Below are 22,413 nucleotides of genomic sequence, written 5' to 3' on the forward strand. Positions count from 1 at the left end.
GACTGTATTAACCCAAATGTCCCCTGCATGAGGCCTCCCTTGGCCCCGGTGTGCCTCTCCAAACCTCAAACACCCAGGATCAGGGGTGACCCTAAACTCTTTGCTACCTAAGTCAAGCCATAGAACGACACCCCATGGCCCCATCCACTAATGATATATTAGGTTATTCCAGCAGTAATATATCAGTGGGTTCTCCACATCGGGTGTGAAGAGACACTAGTCAGGTCCTTCTTTGTAGCAGGTGACTGCGCCCCTGGTGCCGCCCCCCATCTCACTGCAGCTGGTGCTGCCTGAGGCAAAAGGCTCAACTCATCTCAATGCTGTGTCATCCCCAATCCAGGGACTGAAGCAGTGCGACATGACAAAGACATTTACTAGATATCTTTTTGTCATGCTCCACGCTTACAGTCCCTGAAACATCATGATTGGCATTCTGTTGACACCTACCATCAGGACCACAAACAAGTGTGTTTTATGCTCATTTTATTTTAAAAAACACGTCCCAAAAAACCTACCCTCTTTCTATGGAGAGTTGTTGAGTGTGACAGCACAAAATAAACATTAATCAATTTATGTTAAAAGATATTGAACATTTATAAATATTCCATCAAAAAATGGGATAATTCGGTATAAATATATTTTTAATATGTGAAAAAAATGTATTTATAAAAGTGATCTATTACGATCTTCTGCCTCCAAGAAATGTTAGAATTGTTTTTTACGTCAAATAACCACAAGGTAAAAAATTCTAATCTAAGTGTCATGGATTCATTGTTGGCCCCGGGGCCCCGGGTGATATGTTGGGTCGGTTATTTGTGTTTGTGCAGGTGCAGCCCACTGTCACCCACTGGTTCTCCAGGCGGAAGTGGGGCTCACAGTCTTTGACCTCCCAGCGAAGGACCAGTCTATTATGGCTGATGGGGGTGGAGTCCCTGCTGAGGTCCTGGTTACCCCGTGAGTCTAGGCACCGGGCATGGCTACATACTGCCTGGTAGATGACGCGGGGATGTCTCCTCTCATCTTCATCCCGTCTAGGGAAAGAAAAGGTGATTAGATTAAAAGTCTAATATACAGAACATATACACAGCGCCTACAATCCCTTAAAGGAAACCTACTACCACGGATCTACCTGTTAAGGTAGATCCGGTGGTAGGTGCCTCCAGTGTATGTAAGGATAATCCTTTAGTCCCCTTTATCTTTTTAAATCTTTAATTATAGTAATATGCTAATTTACCAAAGAGGCTACTGGGGCGTGGAGTAGCCGGAGCTGAGGCTACACGGAGTGGCTACTCCACGCCCCAGTAGCCTCCTCGATCCTCCTACCCAGAAATCTTAAGTGCGCAGCTACAACGAGCTGGACGTCCGCGGAGCCGGAGTTCTGCTGTGTGGTCTCGGATGCGGAACTGGAGCTACTGCGCATGCGCAGAATGCCGGCTTTGAGGTTTCCTCTAACAATCTCGCCATTTTTTCGCTTTCATGTTTCCTTTTTTCATTAACCACCAAAAGCCGTAACTTTTTTTTTTCTCCCATTTTTATATTTGAATTTTTTTTAAAAATCATGACTTTCACCATACAGTCTAATTGATCTCTACTTATTTTTTGTGTCAGTACAATCTCTGTGATTGCATAGACCCAAAGAATAAAGGGGACACATAATAATTTTTTCCAATCCCACAGTACTTTCCACGGAAGGATGCTACTGGGAAGTACAGTACATCCCACAGAAAACAAGCCCCCTCATACAGCTCTGTAAGCATAATAAAATCATGCTTTTGTAATGAAGCAACTGAAAAAGAGGAAATGTAAAAAAAAAATCTTAAAACTGAGCTGAAAGAGTTAAATATTGGGATTATAACTACAGAAGGGACTTACCGGTAGGTCCACGGGGAGAGGGAGCTGCGCCTGATGTCTTCCCGCGTGGGGTGAGCTAACGTCATATTCAGGAGATTCAGATTGACCTTCATGTTTTGTGTCAGAATCAATTCTTTGGGCAAAATGCATCTTTTGCCGTAAGAAAACCCAAAAACAAGGAGCAGCAGCGGGACCTGGGACACAAGAACACGAGTTATTACCCTACAGAGAGATTCCCCTGCGGCTTTAGAGATCTCTGTTTATGAGGAATGAATAAAAACTAAGTGGAAACAATAACTTTTTTTATGTATCCAAAAAATTCCAAAAGTAAAACCTTCATTTTCTTAATGCTAGGTGGCGCTAGAGAGCAACTATTTTCCAGGAAAGGAGCTTTGGAAATCTACCACCATGATAAACCAGGGACATTACTCATAGATCCGGGCACCGGGACTGTGGTGATCTTCTTATATTTGTTATACATTCCCTCCTTTCTTCTTAAATCACCTCTTAAATTTTGCTAATGAACCCGAAGGGCTCTGGGGGGTGTTACCAGACTCCATCCATGAGGAAGATTCACAGGTTGTTACACTACCCTCTCCCACTGTATGAGATTACATCAGGCAGAGACCAATTTCTAATCAGCGGCGGTCCAAGACCAGACCACTGGCGCCATTATCTGTGCTGGTACTATAGAGTTTAGAGAGCAGGAAGCAGATGGCTCCATCATGCAGTTGTGGCTGGTCAGTGTTACTGCAGCTCATTTTCCATTCACTTTGGATAGGAGTGCAGAAGATATTTTAGGACCTTTGAAGGTCCTCCAAAGGCACTAAAACTGTTAAAGCAGCAGAAGGGACGCGTCCTCCATTCCCCAAGAAGCTGATTCTAGGACCAGATGTAGGAAGTGATTCCAGACTTGTAGGGGCCATAATATACATACAGCCCGGGGCCCATGGTGGTCTTATTTTGCCCCTGTCTTGGTTTGGTAACCTTCCCCAATAGCTGATCAGTAGTGAGACTGGGTGTTGGTGCTCCCAACAATCAGAATGGGGCACATTTACTAAGAGTAGTGCAAACTGCACTGTATGCAGTTACCTGTGTAGTGTGCAGGGGGCGCCATATTCAGGATTTCTGGCATAGGTTCTTCATGAATCTGGTGCCCCCTGTACTGCCCCGACAGAGTGCACCAACTTTTTTGTGGTGCACCTTCAACATGGGTTGTGTGACACACTTCTGTCGACTGTGCATGATAAATCTGGCGCACCATCCGACTGAGCACTGAACGCCCCCTAATTTGTGTTGCATGATCAATAGTGCAGCCGCACCACAAAAGGCTCCCGCATGGCACACATGTGGTGCAGACACTTCTTAAAGGACATCTACCACCAGGATGAGGGATTGTAAACCAAGCACAATGACATACTGGTAGGGTCTGTTGTTCTTTAAGCTTCCTATGCCCTTATTTTTAAGAAAAAACACTTGTAAAATTATGCAAATTAGCCCAACGGGCTCCATAGGTGTTAATGAAGACTGGAGCCCCTCAGGATAATTTGCATAATTTAAAAAACTTTTTTTTGTTAAAACCAGGGCATAAGAAGCTAAAAGAAAGCAGCTCCTGCCAGAGAGGGCACACAACTGTATGTCAATGTGCTTGGTTTACAGTCCTCCATCCTGGTGGTAGATTTCCTATAAATACCTGTGTAGCAGTAGAAAACTGGCGCAAAGCCCTTAGTAAATGTGCCCCTATGTATTCAGAAAATCACTTAAAGGGGTGTTCCAACAGCATGAGGTTAGGAGATGACCCCTGGGGGTCTTACTGTGAGGACCTCCCTCAATATTTCGAATAATGGGACCATAAAGGCTTTTACACAAAAATTCTCATGTATCAAGGACCATCCACCCAGCGCCCTCCAGGGGTGACCCCCATGACTTACCAGCACCCTGGGTCTTGGTGGATTCATTCTGGATGTCTATAATCATGTGTCCTCCTCCTGCATCCCCCTATCATTTATACATCCCCCCCCCCCCGGGCACTGGGATTCCCCATCATCAGAGCGGTGACATCATAGTGGAAACGTCGTGACCACAGGGTCCTGATATCACAATCCCCTCCGTCACATCTCACCAGGAATTGGGTCAGACATTTGCATGCGGCCGGCGCCAGTAATGAGATCACGTTCCTGGTACTGGAATAATCGCTGAGAATGCGGTGACCTTATACCTTGTACCATGAAATCATTTGCATCCCACATGATGTACAGTAACAGGTAATGGTAATGAGGGCGTCCGGCCGATTACAGGGGGTTTATGTAGATTTACCCATATAATAAGTAACATGAGAAGTACATTACAATATATATATATATATACTAGCTGTAGATCCCATGGTTGCCCGGGATAGTAAATAACTGCTCTTAGCTACAACAAAATAGAATTAGTTAAAAAAATATTTTATACTGTGTCAGACTGTCACCGACCGTCCCTTTTTTTAAATTTTAAAAAACTTTTTTGACAGTCTCTTCAGGTGGCTGTCTGCCTCTGACACTCATTCCAGCAACTGTCTATCTCTAACACTCTCATTCCAGCGACTGTCTGTCTCTGACACTCTCATTCCAGCGACTGTCTGTCTCTGACACTCTCATTCCAGCGACTGTCTGTCTCTGACACTCTCATTCCAGCGACTGTCTGTCTCTGACACTCTCATTCCAGCGACTGTCTCTGTCCTTGAAACTCTCATTCCAGCAACTGTCTGTCTCTGACACTCTCATTCCAGCAACTGTCTGTCTCTGACACTCTCATTCCAGCGACTGTCTGTCTCTGACACTCTCATTCCAGCAACTGTCTCTGTCCTTAAAACTCTCATTCCAGCAACTGTCTGTCTCTGACACTCTCATTCCAGCGACTGTCTGTCTCTGACACTCTCATTCCAGCAACTGTCTGTCTCTGACACTCTCAATCAGGTGACTCTCTGACACTTCATTCCAGCGACTGTCTCTGTCCTTGAAACTCTCACTCCAGTGACTGTCTGTCTCTGACACTCTCATTCCAGTGACTGTCTGTCTCTGACACTCTCATTCCAGGGACTGTCTGTCTCTGATACTCTCATTGCAGAGCAGGATGAGCTGAACAGATTGTACATAGTTTCCTATCTGCAGGCAACATGTTATAGAGCAGGAGGAGCTGAGCAGATTGTACATAGTGTCCTATCTGCAGGCAGCATGTTATAGAGAAGGAGGAGCTGAGCAGATTGTACATAGTGTCCTATCTGCAGGTAGCATGTTATAGAGCAGGAGAAGCTGAGCAGACTGTACATAGTGTCCTATCTGCAGGCAGCATGTTATAGAGCAGGAGGAGCAGAGCAGATTGTACATAGTGTCCTATCTGCAGGCAGCATGTTATAGAGCAGGAGGAGCTGAACAGATTGTACATAGTGTCCTACCTGCAGGCAGCATGTTATAGAGCAGGAGAAGCTGAGCAGACTGTACATAGTGTCCTATCTGCAGACAGCATGTTATAGAGCAGGAGGAGCTGAGCAGGCTGTACATAGTGTCCTATCTGCAGGCAGCATGTTATAGAGCAGGAGGAGCAGAGCAGATTGTACATAGTGTCCTATCTGCAGGCAGCATGTTATAGAGCAGGAGGAGCTGAGCGGATTGTACATAGTGTCCTATCTGCAGGCAGCATGTTATAGAGCAGGAGGAGCTGAGCAGATTGTACATAGTGTCCTATCTGCAGGCAGCATGTTATAGAGCAGGAGGAGCTGAGCACATTGTACATAGTGTCCTATCTGCATGCAGCATGTTATAGAGCCAGAGTATCTGAGCAGATTGTACATAGTGTCCTATCTGCAGGCAGCATGTTATAGAGCAGGAGGAGCTGAACAGATTTCATACAGTACAGTAAACAGATAATAGATGGGGGTGAGACAATACTGATCGTTGTGTACACAGGATATGCATTGCATAGTAAAATGTGTTTCTGTAACATCCTATAGTATGAGATGTTACCCAACAGCACAGAGCCAGATGTACAGGATAATGCAGGTGTATAATCATACAGATCTATGTATACAGATCATAACCACTGATATACAAGGTAAGTACATAGTGACACATATAGTGTAATATTACACACACTCCTGTATATAATGACACTTACCTCTACTTACCGTCACACAAACAAGTCATTTCTTAAAAGGTTTTCAAAGAAATTTTGGCCAAATTAACGTTCCAAAATTTGAAGACCAGAATTGGTGTAACCGGAGCAGGTAAGTACAGCCTCTCAGTGTCCCTGTTCTGCTGCCTGTGCTAGTATCAGGGGGTTTCCAGCTGGGGGTCTGTGGTCACATGTGGTCTTCATAACCAGTAAACAGGACTGAGTGATACACAGATTATTTGTTGACTTCCTATATGTAAAAACGGGGGCAGATTTACATAAAATTGTGGTCCGCACCATAAACATCCCCCTAACATATAAACAATGATCCCCGCCAATTAAGTAAGATAATTAATGTGTCCCTCAAATAATTATAATAGGACAGCGCAAAAGAAACAGCACCAGAACCAAGCTCTGTACATAAATACAGCACCAGAACCAAATTATATACAGAAGTTACAGCACCAGAACGAAGCTCTGTAAAAATAAACAGCACCAGAAACAAACTCCATACAGAAATTACAGCACCAGAACCAAGCTCTGTACATACATACAGCATCAGTGATGTCACTGTACAGAAATAATTCACACAGTGATGTCACAGTACAGATATAATACACACAGTGATGTCACAGTACAGGGATAATACACACAGTGATGTCACAGTACCGAGATTATACACACAGTGATGTCACAGTACAGGGATAATACACACAGTGATGTCACAGTACAGAGATGATACACACAGTGATGTCACAGTACAGGGATAATACACACAGTGATATCACAGTACAGGGATAATACACACAGTGATGTCACAGTACAGGGATAATACACACAGTGATGTCACAGTACAGAGATAATACACACAGTGATGTCACAGTACAGAGATAATACACACAGCGATGTCACAGTACAGGGATAATACACACAGTGATGTCACAGTACAGGGATAATACACACAGTGATGTCACAGTACAGAGATAATACACACAGTGATGTCACACTACAGGGATAATACACACAGCGATGTCACAGTACAGGGATAATACACACAGTGATGTCACACTACAGGGATAATACACACAGCGATGTCACAGTACAGGATAATACACACAGTGATGTCACAGTACAGGGATAATACACACAGTGATGTCACAGTACAGGGATAATACACACAGTGATGTCACAGTACAGGGATAATACACACAGTGATGTCACAGTACAGGGAGAATACACACAGTGATGTCACAGTACAGGGAGAATACACACAGTGATGTCACAGTACAGGGATAATACACACAGTGATGTCACTGTACAGTGGACGGGGCACTCACATCGGTCACCACTTGGGGCACCACAGGCTGAGGAGTTCCCAGAGGCTTCAGCCACAAGTCTTTCTCGCAGAAGCCCTTGTAGGCCTCATAGGCCTCTTTCTCAGGATCTGGGATCCGGATCACACCAGTCGCCCAAGGTCCTTGAGGTACTTCCTGCAGGTTAAATTCAATCCAGTCCCCGGCTCTCAAGTTGCGGAGTCGCTCCGGCAGGTCAGGCCACTTCACGGACCGGCTTTGTATGAAGACCTCCCGTCCGGTGAAGTCCTGCGTGGAAAAGCCGAACACCCTGCTGCTGATCAAAGCAACAGCTGCTTGCGTTGGACCCAGGCACCCTCCTTCGAGCGGCCTGCCATGTACTGTTGGGCCTCCTTCTACCGTCTGCGCTGGTCAGAGACAGCGTCTCTGAGGTGCCGGTGGAGCGTCTCACCTCTGCCCCGAGGCTGCAGGGGTGCTGGTGCTACGGGCTTATTCTCCGGTGCAGGCTCGGATTCTACAGGTGGGCAGGCAGGTGCCGGAACAGGAGCGGGAGGACCGACAGTAGCAGCAGGAGCAGTGAGAATATCTTCAGCCGCAGTAGGCCCTAGGACTGGCTCCGGAGCAGGAGTCGGGGCCCCCCATGTGGTGTCGCTGCACGGGCCCTGGGCACCAGCATGGTAGCCGGGAGAGGCAGCAGGTACCCGCACGGGTAGTCCTTGGCGCTTCGTCACTGGCCGGAGGTAGGTCTGGATGATGGAAGCCCGGATCATGCCACGATGCAGCCGGTGTCCCACGAAGGGTCTTCAAAGTGGTTGGGCAAGACCACAATCATAGTCTTCAAGGCTTCAAGGAACTCTGGTTCCTCAGCAGGGGGTAGAGGTCTAGGACATGACATGGTGCCACCGACCTCTCTCCACAAAGTCCACCAAACTTCTGCAGTTGCGTAGAGGTGTGGCAGGATGTCCACTTCGCGCCAGAGGGTGGAGTAAAAGTCCTTCCCGCCAAGGGCTGTGGTGGGCTTCACTTCTTCCTGCGCCACAGAGCTAGCAGGCGGGGTTTGCATCATTCACGCATGGGCGGAGCTTGGTGAGTCACCTGGGTTTCCTGCCAGTGAGGATTTTGGCTGGCTTCAGCTCCTTGCTCCCCCACACAGACTTCCAGAGGTTAACGCTTTAGGTGTGGAATATCCTTATGTAGCAGAGCTGACAAAGTTCTTTTGCAGGTATTAACCTCCTGGGTGCTGGAGCAGCGCTCGACAGCACGTGGCAATGCAAAAACACAGTCTATGTTGTAGAACACAAAATTACTTGGACCTTGACCCAGATGGCAGCAGGGTTAGGCAGCACAGTGGTTTTTCAATAAAGGATAGTCTATAGTGCCAGTATAGGGCACAGAAGTAGATATCCTGTTCTTGACGCCACTTCCAACATCCCCCACCGGGGCCTAGCCTTTTCTTGGGGTCTGGATGCACCCTGGGCCCAGAATACCGGAGTGGCTGGCGGTTGTGGCCTAGGCACGCTGATGTCACGGTGCTTGGTATGGGGACCGGAGGGCTGTCCTACAGCCTGGCAGCTCTCCAGCAGGTGGTGTGTGCAAGAAATATGGAGGGAGAGGCTGAGGTACTGGTTCTCCCTGGGGCAACCCCTGAGTGTCTGTAAGATTGGTCCCTGGGTGATAAATGGGGGGGCCCTTGGTGGTGACAGCCGTATCCAAGGATCAGACGGAGGCAACGTTGTGCAAATCAACTCATGGTTCTTTATTGAATAACAGGTAGCAGGCCACGGGCCTAAACGGTCAACAGCAGATTCTGGTACTGGAGTGGTCGTGGAGAGGGTCCTCAGGAATAGTGCACCAGCCTGGTAGTAGATACAGCCTGGGATGGAGCTGTGTCCAGTTGTGGAAGCTGTAGCTCTAGATTCGAGTCTCCCGACTCTTGTCCTGGGATTGGGTTCTGTGTCAGTACTGATGGTGCACTGAACACTGACTCTCTTCACGCAGGCCATGTGGTCTGTACTGAACCTGGTGGTCGAGAAGACTGTGTTTCCACTGCTCAAGGGTTTTATACTCCCCCTGTTCATGTGGTAGCACCTCTCCAATCACACTGCAGTTTACAATACAGCCAACTCATTGGTCAATAACTTACACCCATTTCACTATCGCCTGTTCAGGCAGAATCTACATCTGCTATTGCACAAAGTCCAGGTTCTAGAACCTTCATTCTCCCCAGGTTCATGACTCCCCCTAACAGCTCCTGACCTGGAGAGGGCGTTCTGCACAGCTACCAGCCTCCCTATGTATTGGCAGGGGTGTTGCATGTATATATAATATTGTTCTTAATGGCCCCCACATAGTATAACGCCCCCTTCCTGTGCCCCCCCCAAGGACCCATATAATACCCAATAATGCAACTCAGCATCATATAATACCCCCTCTCTAATTTTACCCCCTCTTTTCATTATGTCCCCCCACTTTTATTGTGGCCTTCTTTCCTCCATATTGTTAGATGGACTTTTTGAGATGTGCACTACAGTGCGCCAGACATTAGTTTATCGTCGGTAAGACACATTTATCCTCTATTCCAGATGTGATAAATGTCACAAATGACATTTACCCTTTCAAATTGTCTAAAATCTGCAAAAATTTTTTGGCACAAAAATCTCCAAACAAAACCCATCCTGGAGGAAAACTTAAGTCTCAAGTGACTTGGGACATTCGTAACAAATGTCTCAAAAAGAGATCTGAAAATAAAAATCATTTAAGACAAGAAAAAAGTGAGATTGATAAATGACCAAAGAAGCAGATGGAAAAAAATGGCCAAATCACACAGATTTGGCACAGGTTTCAAAAGGTGCAAAAGCAACAGAAAAAACGGGTGATACATCTGGCCCCAGGAGTCTACACAACTGGGGGTGGGGGGGGGGGGGGCGTTAACTGCTTGTACAATGTCCAGACTACACATTGGGGCAGATTTACTTACCCGGTCCATTCGCGATCCAGCAGCACATTCTCTGCGCAGGATTCGGGTCTTCTGGCGACTCACTAAGGTAGTTCCCCCGATGTCCACCAGGTGTCGCTGCTGCACTGAAGTTCGTCGGAGTGCACTGAAGTTCACTGTCCTACGCTGGGTGCAGGTAAGCGCGTGTCAAGCGACACTTTTTTTTTTTTTTTAAATGCTGCGGTTTTTCCGAATCCGTCGGGTTTTCTTACGGCCACGCCCCCCGATTTCCGTCGCGTGCATGCCGGTGCCGATGCACCACAATCCGATCACGTGTGCCAAAATCCCGGGGCAATTCAGGGAAAATCAGGGGAAATATTAGGATAACCCGTCGAAAAAATGCGAATCGGGCCCTTAGTAAATGACCCCCATTGTTTTAAGTGCAGTGTTTAAAAGTTACAGATATGGAATTGCTCAAATGAGTCTTTGCCTTTTAATTATAATGTACAGAAAATGGAGCTTTATAACATTTGATATTTATATATTAAGATTGACAATTATCTGACTCAAAAATTTGGGTAGCAAAGACCTTTTTTGGCACTAATGAAAAGGGAGTTTTTTTTCCAGTGCAGCTGCTCAGAGCTGGGGAGTTTTGGTGGGTTTTTTGCAACTTTTTAGGCGCAAAACAAAAAGAGATGCCGTGCAAACATCTGCAGAGCGGCCATTCGCCATGTTACATACCGTGCAGAGGCTCAAAACCACTAAGTGCCCGAGTTTAGCCTCCACCCAAAACAGCTACAAAAAAGAGAAAAATCACGGTGGCTCATTGGTCAACATTACAGCCATGCAGTGCTGGAGTCCTGGGTTCAAGTCCGATCCAGGGTCAACATCTGCAAAGAGTTTGTATGTTCTCTCTGTGTTTGTGTGGGTTTCCTCCGGGTCCTCCGGTTTCCTCCCACACTCCAAAACAAAGGTTGATTAGATGGTGAGCCCCATTGGGAACAGGGACTGATTTGACAATCTCTGTGTAGCGCTGTGTCATCTGTGTGCGCTATATAAATCATGAATTATTATTATTAATAAATGCGCCCAAAAATTGCCAAAAACGACCCAAGATATGATGAATGTCCCCCAATGTGTACTTTGAGGGGGATTCATGACATAATCCAGCCCACAAATACTTATTGAACGGATACAACTTAGTTTTAGGAGCTCAGCTGTTTTTATCACAATTTTGGGGTGCCCTGTTACATATAAAGTGATTTTCTTGGGTCTATAATATAATAAGTGTAATGCAAAAAATGTAGATAGTTGTTTGTAAAAATAATTTTTGTGGGAATATACACTTTCTGTGATATTCCGTGACTCCATACGATTGGGATGAAATCCAACAGAACTTTATACTCCCGGCCTCGTAGTGAATTAAATCAAAGCAAATACTTGATAATTACACTTGTACAATGTGCTATGTAAACACAAAAGACATGAAACTCCAGGATATACGGATAAGCCTGCAGCCAAGACGGCTGAAAACTTGTCTTAACTTATACCCTCCCCCACCCTCCTATCTCAACTTTGCAAACTTGTGTCTTTGGGGCTCATTTACTAAGGGTCCGAACGCCCCACTTTTGTCAGGTTTCCCGAATATTTCCGTTTTGCGCCGAATTGGATCGGATTGTGGCGCATCGGCGCCGGCTTTCACATGGGAGAAATCGGGGGCGTGGCCGTCGGACAACCCGACGGATTTAGAAAAACCGCAGAATTAAAAAAACGATTTGCGCCGCAAGATCACGCACTTACATGCACCAGGAAGAAGAAGGTGAACTCCGGCGAACCTCAGCGCAGCAGTGACACCTGCTGGATAACGGGCGCACGACCTTAGTGAATCCCGACAGACCCGAATCCTCGTCGGACAACGCGCCGCGGGATCGCAACTGGACCGGGTAAGTAAATGTGCCCCTTTGTGCTGGCCTTTGAGTGATGCTTTAAGGGATTCTCCAGTCGTTAAGATTAACTTCTAAAAAACGATATTGTACTAAGAAAGTCAAACTGTCGCTTGGCAGCAATAATGAAATAATAGCCGTTCACGGGTTATAAAAATCTTCTCTATCACCAGCGCTGCTCCTGTTTTTAGCTGAATCTCCAAGGTTACGCTGTGTTTTGCGGGTGCCGCTTGTAGCAGGAGACGAGCAGGTGCTGCTGGGAAACAGCAATGCATGATGGGATTTGCGGTGCCACCATCTTTCCTGAGCACAGCTGCGTCACGCAGGATAAAAGGTAACAATACAAGATACAGGCAAACAAAGGGAACTTTTCAAATCACCCAATTTGTCTAAAATTAAGCTCACGTTATTATGCAAAACTTACACTAAGTGGCTGGAGAACCCCTTTAAGTTCCCACTTTAAGATAAGCAGATTGAGCTGCTCCACTCAGTGTTTGGTCACAAAAGTGTATTAGTGGCAGATAATAGTACAAATATTAGAATGATAGATAGATATATATTTAGATAGAGTGACATTTAACATCACCTTATGGCACTTAACGTCAATTAGTTAATGTGCTTTCTATACACTTAACAAATGGGTTCCAGGCGGGACAGGAAGTAAAATAGAGTATGGCATAACACTCACCTACAATCCTGAGCACCTCAGAGCCTTATCAGCACGGTAGTCGGCCACCAACTTTCATTACATAAAAGGGAGATCCATAATTCGATTATATAGGGCCAGAAGTCAACCCAAGTAGCGTATATATAACTGAGGATTCATGGATCAAGGTAAAAGAACAACGCAGGTTGAAATGATATATTTTATTGTATAAGTGCACATTAGACAAAACGATACACACACGGGAATATACGTACAGTTGTCAGAGTGTGGATTACAAGTGTAGTACAAAAAGTCTAAGTACTCCAGTGAAAGCTAATTACCTTGAATTGCACCAAGTGGTTAGCACTTTCAGATTCTTCCTGCCTTGATGTTGTGATGTGGTGTAGTGTTAATCCCACAGGACAAGAACAATGGCCAAAAAGTGCCTATGTGCTTTAAAGGGTTGAGTAAACGCACACACCCGCACCACAGCCTCCTGCTTGGATCAGCTCCAAGAATCTTGGATGTGTTCTAAGTTCTCAATTGGAGGTCCTAGGACTGTGGTTCTGGTGACATCAGGCCTGTCCAGACGACCAGTGTCTTTTGAGACCAAACATGACCCACTAACTAGGCTCCCATTGAGAGTTCTACGTATCTCCTCATCTGAAGCCTCCAGAATGGATTGAGACCCAGATACACGTTCACCATGCTGCCCTGACTTCAGACCTGGCATCTGGCTGGGGTGGCCCATTATTCTATTATTGGCATATGACGTTATGGGCCATATACGTCTTTGCCTTTTTGGAAGGAATTCTAGGAAGGCTTTCAGTGCCGATAAGGTTGGTGAAGTGTGAGTTACGCTTTTAAGGCTAATTACCCTACTCAAGATAAGACTGGGGGAAGTGAGGAATAAGTTGTCTCCCCTGCACAATTTTGTATTTTCTTATGTAAAGTCAGGGTTTTGGTCATATTTTGTAAGTGATTTTCACGTCCCAATATTGTCACTAGTGACTAGTGATCCAATGTAGCAGTATGAAAGAGAAGCGAGTGGGAGCTGCAGACAGGACAGAGAAGTGTCCCGTGTAGCAGGATAGAGGAGAAGTGAGGAGGAGCTGCAGACAGGACAGAGAAGTGTCCCTGTGTAACAGGATAGAAGAGAAGTGAGTGGGAGCTGCAGACAGGACAGAGAAGTGTCCCCATCTAGCAGGATAGAAGAGAAGTGAGAAGAAGCTGCAGACAGGACAGGGAAGTGTCCCCATGTAGCAGGATAGAAGAGAAGTGAGTGGGAGCTGCAGACAGGACAGAGGAGTGTCCCCATCTAGCAGGATAGAAGAGAAGTGAGAAGAAGCTGCAGACAGGACAGGGAAGTGTCCCCATGTAGCAGGATAGAAGAGAAGTGAGTGGAAGCTGCAGACAGTACAGAGAAGTGTCCCCCGTGTAGCAGGATGACCACACTGGTGTCTGAGGAGGATAATGGGCAGAATTACAGGGGGGCAGCAGGAGATCAGCACTGGGGGATCCCCTCCAGGAGAAGCCACTGCTGAGGAGGTGACTGGGTGCAGGGTGTCACACACCTGGGTGCTGCTGTGGGGGTCATTCTCATGCTGGAGTGCGGAAGAGAAGCAGAGAGGAGCTTGTAGGAGGATCACATGTAAGAGCATAAATATAACATTGATTGCGCCAAAACTCAACTCATCACTGTCACGGGTGTCCCTGCGATCCATGTCTCGGATCGCAGGCACACACGTGCCCCTCTCTGTGGGGCTGCCCGTCCCGACCCTCACTTACCTCTCCACGCGTCTGCTCCTGTCCCGCGCATCCCGGCTCTCATAGATTGGCATTGACACCTCTGATTGGCACTTCCGGGTTTCCTATTTAAGCCGGCTGCTCCCAACATTCCCTGTCTGGATCTTTGAGCTCTTAGCCATAGAGAAAGCTTCCCTAACGTTGGTTGTTCCTGTCCCTGTTCCCACTTCTGCATTGATCTCCTGTACCTTAACCTTGGCTGCCACCATGAGCTAGTAGCACCTGTGGAACGACCTGGTGGCACTGGTGAAGACCTGGTGCCACTTAGATTCCGGTCCCGGGTGTCGGCTTGTGTCATGATCCGCGGTGGTCCAGGGGGTTCACTGACCCCGAGCCCTGACAATCACAGATGGTTGTAGCTTGTGATATTTCAGGCTCAACAATGCGCCTCATTTAGGCACAAAAGCAGAACTAGTGTGATACATCCGCCCCATTATATGTTATGTACTGCACTATTTTAAATGTATTTTGATGGTTTTTAATATGAATTGCACTTTGTATTACATTTTTATAACTTTTATGTCATTTTTATCGTGTTACTCACTAATTGCAAATTATTTCTGTGAACCAATCAGATGTTGACACAGCTTTATATAGCGGTGGGCACTTGTATTAGGACATGCCTGAGGAAGGATACTATAACAGAGACATCACACGTTTTCACGTCACCATTTAGACTTTTTGTACCCTGTAGTTCTGCCAGTTTTGCCTAGAATCTGATGACTGAGCTTTGTTAGGTTGCTGTATCTTTTATGTTTATTCCTTGACCTTGTAAATTCACCGAATTATGTTTTTTTATTATTTTTGTTAGCAACCCCTGACATTGCCGTCCTGTTCAAATACCAGTGAAAAAAAAATGTTTTATATGATAAATTTATTGTTCTGTTGCATACATGAATAAATATATTGTATGACATTCCTATTCCATACAAAAGTATAAATATATAAATATATAAAACCTAATAAGTCATGATTTTTAAGAATTTGCAATGTACATTGCTACTAGAATAGCCGCACTTATCCAGTGCTACCTATGTCTTCTGCCCCATTACGCAAGACTTGGGACTATCTCTGGTGCCGGAGCGGGGTCCCCTCTATAGCTGCTCTTGGATGAGGGGTCGTACGCAGGTGCACCCCACCGTCACAATCTTCTTCTCCAGTTTGAAGACAGGGCTGCACCCCTTCATCTCTCTGAGAAGGACCAGGATTTCTTGCTTGATGGGGACGGAGTTTAGGTTGATGTCGATGTTACCTTGGGCGTCCACGCATCCGGCATGGTCACACTTGGCCTCGGCGATGATCATAGGGTTGCGGTAGATGTTTTTGTCATAGCTGAAGACAAAAAGAACAAAAATGTTACAGGGAAATATGGATTTCATCTTGACTCAATTACTCATTGGAGATGGATATAGACTGCCATGTGCCCTGGGCTGGAATCACTTCCTACATTGGGGAATGGAGGATGTGTCCCCTCTGCTGCTTTCATTCCATGGTTTCAAGACCTTTGGAGGACCTTTAAAAGGCTTTTCATACAATTTGGTGGGTGAAGGTCCTTCTCAGTATAATATTTGGATAGCTTGACGAGGGGCCCCCTAGAAAGTTTGGGCCCCTGGGCTTCCTTCCTAAACTGCCTATATCGTAATCCACTAGTGCTAATTGATCTAAGTGTGAAACCAATGGCACAGAAGACCTGACTAGCTTCACCAACTTTAATGAGTGTCCATATAAATGTATCCAATGATCTTGCATAATATATGGGGGAGGGGTAAAGGTACCCAGAGATGTATCAGAACATGGTAAAGTACATTGGATTTGATATTATAATTTTCACATTTTTTTTAATGAACTCGCAGGGTTGATGGGTCCTAATTATGTAGTTTATGTATCAGGGGTTTTTTTTGGTAAAGAGTTTATTTTGACAGTGTTTTTTATTACTACAGTTTAGTTTTAGGTCCCTAAGCGGGGGCGGGGCTGCCTGACTGATTTAGGGCTGTATCAATCCAAGCCACGCCTCTGCTTAGTGCAACATTTATACAAAGTTACCGATTATATTCATGAATAAGTCATTTTAATTTGCAAAAGATTGAAAAAAGGATGAAATTTCCTTTGATATAAAAATTTAACTATTTAACTAAAAATGTGATATCAAGATGCTCAGGCTCAACTATTGGACCACTTCTGATGTTATAGGTGGATGTACATTACCTGTAATCCCATGGAGAGGTGGAGCGCTTCCTTACATCGCCGCTCTGGTGGACGGAGTCATGTCCTGTCAAATTCAAGGTGACTTTCACTGTAGTTGGCAATTTAGTGATGGGCGGACACGCTGCTTTCCTGGCGTGATGAAGATCCACACATTGGACTGACATCAACATGGCGAGTCCAAGGAAAAGAAGAGCGGCTGTGAGCTGGAGGGAGAGGAGTAATACATGATAATGGATACAGTATAGTATTCACTTCCAGGATAAAGGTTCTAAAAATGACAACATAAAATATGTAGAATATGTTAATCGAGGGAATAGATGGATATTGGATAGATCGATATGAAATAGATAGATAGATAGATAGATAGATAGATAGGAGATAGATAGATATGAGATATATAGATAGGAGATAAATAGATAGATAGGAGATAGATAGATAGATAGATAGATAGATAGATATGAGATACATAGATAGATAGATAGGAGATAGATAGATATGAAATAGATAGATAGGAGATAGATAGATAGATAGATAGATATGAGATAGATAGATAGATAGGAGATAGATAGATATGAAATAGATAGATAGGAGATAGATAGATAGATAGATATGAAATAGATAGATAGATAGGAGATAGATAGATAGATATGAGATAGATAGATAGATAGGAGATAGATAGATAGGAGATAGATAGATAGATATGAGATAGATAGATATGAGATAGATAGATAGATAGTTACATAGATATGAAATAGATAGATAGATAGATAGATAGATAGATATGAGATAGATAGATATGAAATAGATAGATAGATGTGAGATAGATAGATATGAGATAGATAGATAGATAGATAGATAGATGATAGATATGAGATAGATAGATAGATAGATAGATAGATAGATAGATAGATAGATAGATAGATGGATATGAGGTAGATGATAGATAGGAAATAGATAGATAGGAGATAGATAGATGGATAGATAGATATGAGATAGATAGATAGATATGAGATAGATAGATAGATAGATAGATAGATAGATAGATAGATAGATAGATAGATATGAGATAGATAGATAGATAGATAGATATGAGATAGATATGAGATAGATAGATAGATAGATAGATGGATATGAGATAGATAGATAGATAGATAAAGCGTAAATTTAAAAAAGGCACAATTTTTTTGCGCAAATCACACCATTGCCTTTCCTACACACGGTCAGGACTGGCGAGTTATTGTGCAATTATTTGCTCCCCATATATAGGCGCCAATCAATGTTAAATAAGGCGCAAATCTGGAAGCAGGAGAAATACAAAGACAAATTAGGCGCAAACCAGGAAACTGCTACATGGAGAACTTCGGTGAACTGCTGGAAAAAGGTGCAAGAAATTGCGCAAATACCCACTAAAATACAACCAAAAAAGGCGCATCAGACTCAGATAAATGACCCCCATACTGTAGATACATTTAATTTTGATGAGGATTGATAAATAGGTCTATAGATAGAAATTGGAGTTTGATATTTTGAAATAAGAGAAGTAAATTCTGGTATAAAACACAGTTTAATAGAAAACAGCAAATAAAAAAAGAAGCATCGGAATGTATTCAAATTGATATTATAAAGAAATTGTATTATAAAATGATGTAACTAATGGGTATAACAGATGAAATAATGAAACACAAAGTAGCATTAAGTAATATTAAAAAAAAATAATATCAGTAAAAGGAATTAAAAAATACAAGAGAATCAAATATTAAAAATTGCTATAAAACAGGATATAAAATAGCAACAAAACAAAAAATAAAAAAATGTAAATGAATTGATATATTATCCTAAAATACATGACATAATATTAGTAGAAAAGCCATAGAATGACTTGTCAGTGTTGGGTCCCCTGTGCCGGCAGTGGTCTCTCACCTTGCATGGTGCTGTCAGGTTCTCCATGGTGCTGCTGTGTGTGCTCTGCTCTCGAGTGTTGGGCAGGTGAGTGCTGTGAGGTGCCAGGGCCTGGGCTCGGCATTATATAGAGCGTCTGCCATTGCTATCTGGTTCATCCTGTGGTTTTTGTGTTTCCTTTGTGACATTTTTGCTCTAAACCAGATTCTTGGTAAGAAGGAAAATCTTAACTAAACAATCATAGACGGCTCGGGGCTTCCTGAACTGGAATCTGCTGATAATTAACCAGGCCAGGAGCCCGGGGTGAGGAATTCAGTAATAGATTTGCATATTAATAGACGATACGTCACAGTGGAACCAGGTCGTGGCTTTGTGCCATGAGGCTTTTATCTCATTGATTTGTATGAGGTGTTTCTATGTATTTAGTTATTGCATTTTCACTGCATTTTCTAGTCCCCTGTAAAAAATTTTACATCTTAATTACAATAAACGATGAAGTAAAATTATTGTATTTTTCGGACTATAAGGCGCACCGGTTTATAAGGTGCACCATCAATAAATGCCTGCTAAAACGTCTAGGTTCATATGTAAGGCGCACCAGATTATAAGGTGCACCAGATTATAAGGATGAATGACCAGCATGTGGCAGACCTGTGCACAGTTCAAGGCAGCTGTTGTCTGTAAGTACGGTTCATGTATAAGGCGCACTGGACTATTAGGTGCACCTGATTATAAGGATGAATGACCAGCAGGTGGCAGACCTGTGCACAGTTCTAGGCAGCTGTTGTCTGTAAGTACGGTTCATATATAAGGCGCACTGGACTATAAGGTGCACCTGATTATAAGGATGAATGACCAGCAGGTGGCAGACCTGTGCACAGTTCTAGGCAGCTGTTGTCTGTAAGTACGGTTCATATATAAGGCGCACTGGACTATAAGGTGCACCTGATTATAAGGATGAATGACCAGCAGGTGGCAGACCTGTGCACAGTTCTAGGCAGCTGTTGTCTGTAAGTACGGTTCATATATAAGGCGCACTGGACTATAAGGCGCATCCTTGATTTCTGAGAAAATCAAAGGATTTTTTGTGCGCCTTATAGTCCAAAAAATACGGTATGTTAAATTCATATATATTTATTGCTCCCAAACACATAAGCCATCAGTGACGATGGGGATATCTCACCCCCATTTTGGTGATATTTGAGATTCCCATTTGTAGAACTTGAACATATCAGACATTTATGTTATAAGAACGAGTTTAGCACTAGTTGGAATGGAATGCAATCGAATGGAATGGATGTCAGAGTTCTGGTCCAATCACTCCAGTGGCCGGGCCTCTGATATCACATAAGTGGCCTACCTGTTTTAAACTCTTTGCCTGATATAGATTTTGTTCTTAGTAAACTCCTGGTATCCTGTTATTTCTGTACTTTTTGTTCAGACTATCCTTTTGCCTTGTGATTTTGTACTGTGTTTGTCCCATTGGTTCTTACCTGGATCTGGTGACTTTTCTTCTTTAAAGAAAAAAGTACACAATTCAGCATCTTTCAAAAAACACTCTGAGCTTCTATTTTTCATGTCCAGAATAATCTGCTTTGTTTGTATTGCCCAGTTTTGGGGCAGGTAGAGAACATCGACTAGTGGTTCCATGCAACTTAAGTGTAAGTGAGGCAAGTAGGTAGGGGCAGCTTTGAAGGAGATTTAGTCTCACGATCAATTGTCACCTTCCATTCCCAAAGCCTGCATTACAGAAGGTTTTATAAAAATCAATTTTATCTACCAAATCTTAATACAACTAAAGAAAATGTAATAATAAAAGTTGAAATCCTTTTGGTGTAAGAAATCAAAAAAAGGAGGAATTAAAGCTTAAAAACACTTCATTATTTATAAAAACATTACACATCATATTATTTGGACACGTCACCATAAGGTATTGCCATCTACTAATCAGACCCGTGTTCCATCATTATTTTAATTTTCACTTACAAAGTACCGTATATACTCGAGTATAAGCCGTCCCGAGTATAAGCCGAGACTCCTAATTTTACCACCAAAAACTGGGAAAACCTATTGACTCGAGTATAAGCCGAGGGTGTAGTATACAGCCAGCCTGCCCCCATGTAGTATACAGCCAGCCACCTGCCAAAAGAAATAGAAAAACGTAATACTCACCCTCCGGTGTCCGGATCACTGGCGCGGGTCCCGATCTTCAGCGAAAGGCTCCCAATCTTCGGCGCGGGTCCCGGCGACTCCTCTGCTCTCTTCTTTCTTCTCTCTTCTCTCACCGGCCGAGTCGCGTCCATGCGATCTGCTGGCGGACGCACACTATGATGCTGTGGTGTCGCTGCTGATGACGTCATCAGCAACGACACTGCTGCACCATAGTGTGCGCCTGCCGGCAGGTCGCATGGACGCGACTCGGCCGGCGAGAGAAGAAATAAGAAAGAAGAGAGCAGAGGAGCCGCCAGGACCCGCGCCGAAGATTGGGAGCCTTTCACTGAAGATCGGGACCCGCGCCAGCGATCCGGACACCGGAGGGTGAGTATTACGTTTTTTTACTTGACTTGTGTATAAGCCGAGGTGAGTTTTTTCTGCACATTTTTTGTGCTGAAAAACTCGGCTTATACACGAGTATATACGGTACCCAATAATTCATAAACAGCCTAGAATGAAGCCACTCCCAGACACCTATAATAGCCTGAAAACAAAAAAAAAAATTATGGGCTACATTGAAATCTATTGAAAAAAAAAATAGGATACTCCATAGAGTTTAGCTGAAGACACATTTAACCCATAATTGACATATTTCGACCAAAAAGGATGACGATACTATATATGGCGTATACATTAATATATGTTGATCTTTTTAGAAAAATTAAGAGCGAAAAGTCCGGAGCTGTTATTAGCTATTGGTTTTAGATTAAATTAGTTCAACATGTCACATCATGTGAAGTGAGAGGTGAAACCTATTACCCTCCAAGGTGTCTCTGACTACTGGACAGCCTTTGATGATGGCTCCCAACTAAGGACGTTCCCTACACAAAATAATGTGGAGGAGAGGAGACAAACCCATAGTCAACAATCCCAATTTAATCAGGTGGGTACATAAGAACAAAATGGCTGACTAGAGAAAAGTCAAAGGTCGTAAGAATTTGTCAACACCAAAGATGGTTGTGTGACCCCTTCAATAGGCAAAAGATGGTCAGGAACAAATCAGATGCTTTCATAATGAAAGTCATTCAGTGTAAATATGTTACCAAAAGAAAGCCGAATCACTGCATAGCTTTATAGCTGGCCAATGAGATAACCGGTGGCCGTGCAAACCAACAAAGGTCGGACATCTCACCTACCTCTCAGACTCCTATTGCGACCAGCAACTGTGACACGTCAATTCAGAATGGAAGTGGCATGCTACAATGTACACCAGATGCACACACAAAAAGAAAGCAAAATGACTTTGAAACTTCTATAAGACCTTTATTTGGCTTAGCACTTTCACCTTTGAAATGAACTATAGTGAAAGGAATGGGGACCGCCATGGGGGTATATTTCACTCCTAGTTATGCAAACTTTTACATGAAAGCAAAAAAAACCATAAAAAATTATTCTGACACGGAAGACATTAAACATGAATGAAATGAGCAATGGAAGATCTAACGACGG

At 44.0% G+C, this 22,413-nt stretch overlaps 2 protein-coding genes across 2 annotated transcripts; both read right to left on the minus strand.

Annotated features, from left to right (window-relative positions):
• Positions 1–698: 698 nt before the first annotated feature.
• Positions 699–3,848, minus strand: LOC140120726 (interleukin-17A-like). The gene is made up of 3 exons (XM_072139683.1): positions 3,783–3,848; positions 1,873–2,045; positions 699–1,031 (listed from the first exon to the last, which is right to left on the minus strand). The coding sequence occupies exons 1-3, from the start codon at positions 3,807–3,809 to the stop codon at positions 761–763; spliced, it is 471 nt and encodes a 156-aa protein (XP_071995784.1). The 5' UTR covers positions 3,810–3,848; the 3' UTR covers positions 699–760.
• Positions 3,849–15,584: 11,736 nt separating this feature from the next.
• LOC140120727 (interleukin-17F-like) lies at positions 15,585–18,947 on the minus strand. The gene is made up of 3 exons (XM_072139684.1): positions 18,772–18,947; positions 16,852–17,054; positions 15,585–15,978 (listed from the first exon to the last, which is right to left on the minus strand). The coding sequence occupies exons 1-3, from the start codon at positions 18,796–18,798 to the stop codon at positions 15,741–15,743; spliced, it is 468 nt and encodes a 155-aa protein (XP_071995785.1). The 5' UTR covers positions 18,799–18,947; the 3' UTR covers positions 15,585–15,740.
• Between the last annotated feature and the right edge of the window lie 3,466 nt (positions 18,948–22,413).

Source organism: Engystomops pustulosus, chromosome 3 (genome assembly GCF_040894005.1).
Source record: "Engystomops pustulosus chromosome 3, aEngPut4.maternal, whole genome shotgun sequence".
Classification (NCBI taxonomy): Eukaryota; Metazoa; Chordata; class Amphibia; order Anura; family Leptodactylidae; genus Engystomops; species Engystomops pustulosus.